Source organism: Dipodomys ordii, unplaced genomic scaffold (assembly GCF_000151885.1).
Source record: "Dipodomys ordii isolate 6190 unplaced genomic scaffold, Dord_2.0 Scaffold21, whole genome shotgun sequence".
Lineage (NCBI taxonomy): Eukaryota > Metazoa > Chordata > Mammalia > Rodentia > Heteromyidae > Dipodomys > Dipodomys ordii.
In genome coordinates, this window is record NW_012267237.1 from 463,404 (window position 1) to 469,332 (window position 5,929).

Sequence of the window (5,929 nt, forward strand, 5' to 3'; positions counted from 1 at the left end):
TTTTTTTTTGTCAGTTGTGGGGCTTGAGCTCTAGGCCTGGGAGCTGTCCCTGAGCAATTCAGCTCAAGGCTCATGCTCTACCACTTGAGCCATAGCGCCACTTCTATATAACTGCATTTTGAGTAGTAAAATATAGCAACTCTGGAAATCAGATCTCTTGGTTAGCTGAGTTTACTGTTATTTTCTCTCATGGTAGTTGTCAGTTTTGGGTGAGTTTTCTGAATCAGTTCTGTGAAGTTTATGCCTTGCTTGATCTGGCCTTTGAAGCTTTTATTCACTTAGCTTTGCTGCTCTGCTGATCAGCGGGCAGGGGTTTCTGTACATACACAAGCAGGTTGTGTGGCAGCGGTTAACATGTGCTGCCCTCAGTCTGTACCTGTGTTTGAGCCTCACACCACTTCTACAGACTCTTAAAGGCCAGATGTGGGGTCTTCTGACCACACCGCTCTGCTCTCTGAGTTCCCAGAAGTGCAGATATGCCACAGTGAATGACTCCGTCTTTCCATGAAGATTCTGATGAGGCTGAAAGGTTCCTGCCACCAACTGACATTCTTAGTTGGTGTGAGAGCTCTCACAGTGTTCACACAGGGGTTCGCATTTCTGAGAGCGCTCCTCCTGTGTGTGAGGGCGCTCATCCTGCTGCAGGCCTCCCTGCAGACCATGGCCGCTCCTCCAGCCATCACTGTTGTTTACTCCAATTGCCAGGCTTCAGCAGGCCTTCAGCCTCAGCCTGTGTGACATAGCTCCACCAGGCGGGCAGTATAGACCTAGGCCGCTGTGGGTTAGGTGTCTGGGCCCTCCAAGGATGGAGCAAGCAGGCATTAATTATGTTACCTGCTCTGTGCCCTGTGTTTCCGGTTGACGAGCTGGGAGCAGCGAGATCAGATCCTCCTGCTCTCCTTGCTGAAGAGCAGAAGAGCATTGTTTTCTTGGAGTGATTGCTGCCTGGGTTATTGTAGGCTTTGCTTTGTTCCAAACTCCCAAAAATGTTGATCCATACGTGGTCCCTTCTTTTTGTTTTGTTTTTATGGAGCTTAGAACTTGGTGTTCTTTCCCTACCACTTAACTGACTTTTTTTTTGTGGGTCATGGGGCTTGAACTCAGGGCCTGGGCACTGTCCTTCAGCTCAAGGCTAGTGCTCTACCACTTGAGCCACAGTGCCACTTCTAATTTTCTGGTGGCTAATTGGAGACAAGAGTCTTACGGACTTTCCTGCCCAGGCTGGCTTTGAACTGTGATCCTCAGATCTCAGCCTCCTGAGTAGCTAGGATTGCAGGTGTGAGCCGCTGGCACCCAGCAACTGAATTTAGTTTTTGATATTTGAATATGCAGGGATATTTCAAGCAGGTTTCTCATTTATTGTAACATAAAGGAAATAAAATAATAATTTTATTCACAGTTGAAATAGACTAACCAATAAACGTTAAAGTTTTTTTTTCTAGATTGACTTGTTTAAGCAGTTTACAAGATTTGGTGGTTATAAAGGTTTCAGATGTCTTAGGAATTGATTAAAAGGAAAGAAAAGGCTCCACCCTACTCCCTCTCCAGTGTAACCACTGCCATCAACAGGACCATAATTTGTGGCAGATACAAGGAGTGATGTTCTATGTAAAATTAGTAGTCAGACCGCACACACTTTTAATACTCGGGTAATTAGAATAGTGTTTAAGTATTATCAGAGTAAGCTCTTGAGTCTCCCTGATTATGCTCTGCACAGAAGTATCTGAGTTTCCAGGGCCTTTGGTGTCAGTATTCCCACTGCAGATGAGAACTATTTGTCTCTAGTAGCTGCATAGCTGAGTTGCCGCAGTTAAAACCAACCAGAAGTGACCATGGACCGTAGTGCCGCAGATCCCGCTCAGTGTGGTGCCAGCCTCTTCAGGTGAAGCAGGCGCCACGCATGTGAACTCCCTCTGCAGGCCAGTACTCGTGGGCTGTTTGAAGAGCAACCTCTTATGCCTTGTTGGAAAGGAGGACCTTGTACAAGGACAGCTATCACATCTAGCACCTCACGTTTCAGTGTTGGAAGAAGTTTCTCTTAGTGTGAAAATAGACATTAGAAACATGGTAGGCTCTTTTTGTTATTTTTGTTTTTTCAACATGGTAAGGTTTAACTTTTTTTTTGTCAGTTGTGAGGCTTGAACTCAGGGCCTGGGCTCTGTCCCTGAGCTCTTTTGCTCAAAGATAGTGCTCTACCACTTTGAGCCATAGCTCCACTTCCAGTTTTTGAGTGGTTAATTGTAAGAATCTCATGGGGACTTTTTTTGTCTGGGCTGGGTTTGAACCATGACCCTCAGAGTTCAGTCTTCTGAGTAGCTAGGATTACAAGTGTGAACCACCAGTGCCCAGCTTTAACTTTTTTTTTTTTAACCAGAACTGGGTCTTGGACTCAGAGGCCTCATATTTGCTTGATTTTCTTGCTCATAGCGGGCTGGCATTCTATCATTTGAGCCACATCTCCAGTTTGGCTTTTTTCTGGATAATTGGAGAAGGAACGTAGAGGACTTTTCCACCCAGGTTGGCTTTGTTCTCCAGATCTCTACCTCCTAAGTAGTTAGGATTACAGGCATAGGCCCTAGCTATTTTAACTTTCTTTATCACATATATTTCATTGTGGATATGTTACTTAAAGAACAGGTTGAGTTTTAACCTGCAGGAGAATTGTGGAGGAAAGGAATGTGGTGGGGCATGGAGAGGTCTCAGGACGTTGCGGTTGGTGGCTGCTTGTCTTGGTTGAGACTTTTCTGGGTCCCACAGCTTCCGTAAGCTCATCCTGGGTGGCGTGGTGTCTCTGTAGGCTGCGGACACTGACTCAGTCTCTTTCCATTGCAGACCACACCACTCTAGAGCCCAGTGCGCGGATGCCTTGGCCAAGAAGTGTTTGGTCATGGACGAAGATGATGAGGCTGTCCTGAACCTCATTGCTGAGTGTGAGTGGGACCTAAGCAATCCCCCTGGAAGCACCAGCACCAGCCAGAAGGAACTTGAGGCCGACCTGCAGCATGCCCAAGGTATGCGCTGAGCGTGCGAAAGTGAGGCACCACACACAGTTGTGCTGCTTCAAGTACTGAGTACGAGGGGCAGGGTCCTCCTGGGAGTACTGAGAGTGTGGACCATGGAGTTAGGAAAGGAGAAGCACAGTTACACGGCATGGCATGGAAGTCAGGTGCTGGTGGAGCTGGTGTCTGCTCTGGCCCAGCGGCCCCGAGCCACTGAGCTCTGACAAAGGACTGATCTCAGGCTGATCTTAGGCCTTTATGGCCCTCCACAGATGTAGGGGCTTCTCGTGCATTGCCTAGAGGCTCTTCTTGTATGTCTCAGCGCATTTCATGAAAACAAGATGTTGAGGCACGTTTGGGCGAGATCCCAGGTTTGCCTGGCCACTTGAGAGATTGTCCCCAACACTGTCGTGGTCCTGTTGGTCCTAATTAATTCCTCCTGTGAATGTGTGTGTGCCATAGCATTTATAGGCTCTGTCTGTATTTTGTGAAGACTAATGTGGAAATGTTGGCCATGTGTGTCTCTGCTTCATTGATATCTGAGCCTCACTTCTGTGTACTCTGTGGTTCAGTGAGTTTGCTTCTTTTCTTGGTAATGAGTTATACTTGGTAATGAGTAGTGCTTTATGATTTGAAATCCAGATTCTTGCTCAGATAGAAGTACTTTGAATTTTCTCCCATTCCATGGCATGTTTTTCATTTTCCTAACAATACTTCAAAGTACTGATGTTTTAACTTCAATGAAGTCTAGTTTGTCTTTTTTTTTCTTCAGTGGTTTGTAGGAGGGTGGGGTGTATAGAGTGTCTGGTAGGGAGGTCTTCATCTATGCTGTTTAAGAGGATTTCTTCCTTGCTTTTTACATCTATGTTGTAGTTTAAGTACCTATATGCAAATTACACTAGATAAGCAAATACTGTGAGATTTCTGGGTGAGCCAGTGTTGTGGGTGGTGTGAGGTCCCTGGGTGAGCCAGTGCTGTGTGGTGTGAGATACCTGAGTAAGCCGGTGCCATGTGTGGTGTGAGGTCCCTGGGTGAGCTGGTGTTGTGGGTGGTGTGAAATCCCTGGGTGAGCCGGTGCTGTGTGGTGTGAGGTCCCTGGGTGAGCGACCACTGGTTTAAAGAACCAAGATCTCTTCTACTGAATTATTCTGGTGCCATTTGTCACAATCTGATTGTGACATTTGTTCAGAGTCAGTTTACCTTGTCTGTTTGTCATTTTGAAGATTTTCTTTATTTCCTGCCACCCTGTTTTGGTTACTGCCTCTTTCATGTGAGTTGAGTTGGGTCGAGTCCTGTGATGTCAGCTCTACCCTTTGCTCAGGGTAGACCCGTCTGGAATTCAGTGTTGTCTGCTGTACTACTAACTCACTCAGGCTTCTTTTTCTTACTTAATTGATTTAAGGAAAGGATGCTTAATAAATGTCATATACTATCACAAAATTAAGGTGTCATTTTTTAATGAAACAAAATTTAAAATGTGTTTAATAAAATACAGAGTCCAGACATGTGTTCAGCCCTTCTCCATCCGTCCATCATCAGTGTGGGGACTCGGTGAGGAGGGGCCGTGAGAAGAAGAGGGGCAGCTCTGGAGGGTGCTGCTCGGGACAGCCAGCTGAGGACCAGTACTGTGGGGAGCTGCCCACACAGCACGGCCACCCAGGTGAACGCTGAGCCCTGCTGCGCCTCCTTGGCCCTTAAACATGTTCCAGCATTTGATAGTGCTTTGAGAGGTCTCACTTGTTTTCTTTGTACTTATTTACAGAATTCTCTAAAATGTCTTAGGAAAAAAATTAATCACATTGAAATTTACCATCCACCATATTTTAGGAAAGTATGCTTAACAGTAGTCAACTACTATCACAAACTTAAATTTCTAGTCTGCAAAAACTTAAGTATTTTTCCTTTGCAAACACATTCTTCCTCTACCTCTTCCTCTTCCCCATTCCCTCTCTCATATGCACACTTTTTCTTCTAAGTTTTTAGGCTCAGGTTATAACAGTACTAGTATTTTTTTTCTTTTTGTAGTACTCACATTTTAAGTTTGTGATAGTACTATATGACATGTGGCTTGGGATGACAGGCCCAGGGTGCTGTACCCAGCAACAGACTGAGAAGGAATCTTAGGAACTTTTCTGCCTGGGCTGGCTTTGAACTACGATGCTCCTGCTCTTAGCCTCCCAAGGAGCTAAGATGACATGCATGAGCCAGCTTAGAAGTTATGTTTTCAATATGAGAAGTTGTGAAATTAAATTATAAATTAATGAGATTATTATGTGCATCTGTGAGGTGTAAATATAAAAAACTCTCCAGTATTAGGCTGGATATAGTGTTCATGCCTATAATCCCAGCTGTTCAGGAGGACTGTGGGTCTAGATCAGCTCATCTCGACAAAAAGGCAATGGTGATTTATCCCTAAATCAATCCCAGGTTTGTGGAAGACATAAGTAGAAGTATTGTAGTACAGATCATCTCAGGCAAAAAAATATGAGAGCCTACCTCAACAGCAACTAAAAGCAAAAAGACTATATGTATAGTTCAAGTGGTAGAGCACCTGCCCAGCGGGGGGGGGGGTGTCTTGGGTACACACCCTACTACCAACAAAAAATTTTAAATATCCTCTCATTTGAATGAACAGGTTGCTCAGGCCATGCTTGGGGCGCAGTTAAAAACGGGGGTCATGTGGTGGCTGGCCGAGTGGACTGTTTACATCAGACGCAGGGCAGTCATGGTGGCTGAGTGGACTGCTCACATCAGACGCAGGACAGTCATGGTGGCTGAGTGGACTGTTCACATCAGATGCAGGACAGTCATGGTGGCTGAGTGGACTGTTCACATCAGACGCAGGGCAGTCATGGTGGCCGAGTGGACTGTTCACATCAGACGCAGGGCAGTCATGGTGGCTGAGTGGACTGTTTACATCAGATGCAGGG

General features: G+C 45.7%; 1 protein-coding gene across 1 annotated transcript in view; it reads left to right on the top strand.

Annotated features, from left to right (window-relative positions):
- Positions 1 to 5,929, top strand: part of Cep72 (centrosomal protein 72kDa) — a 47,032-nt gene that overhangs the window by 14,640 nt on the left and 26,463 nt on the right. The window contains exons 5-6 of the mRNA XM_013013858.1: positions 2,833 to 3,011; positions 4,495 to 4,659. Coding sequence (XP_012869312.1) covers positions 2,833 to 3,011; positions 4,495 to 4,659 — 344 coding nt within the window. The remainder of the gene's footprint in view (positions 1 to 2,832; positions 3,012 to 4,494; positions 4,660 to 5,929) is intronic.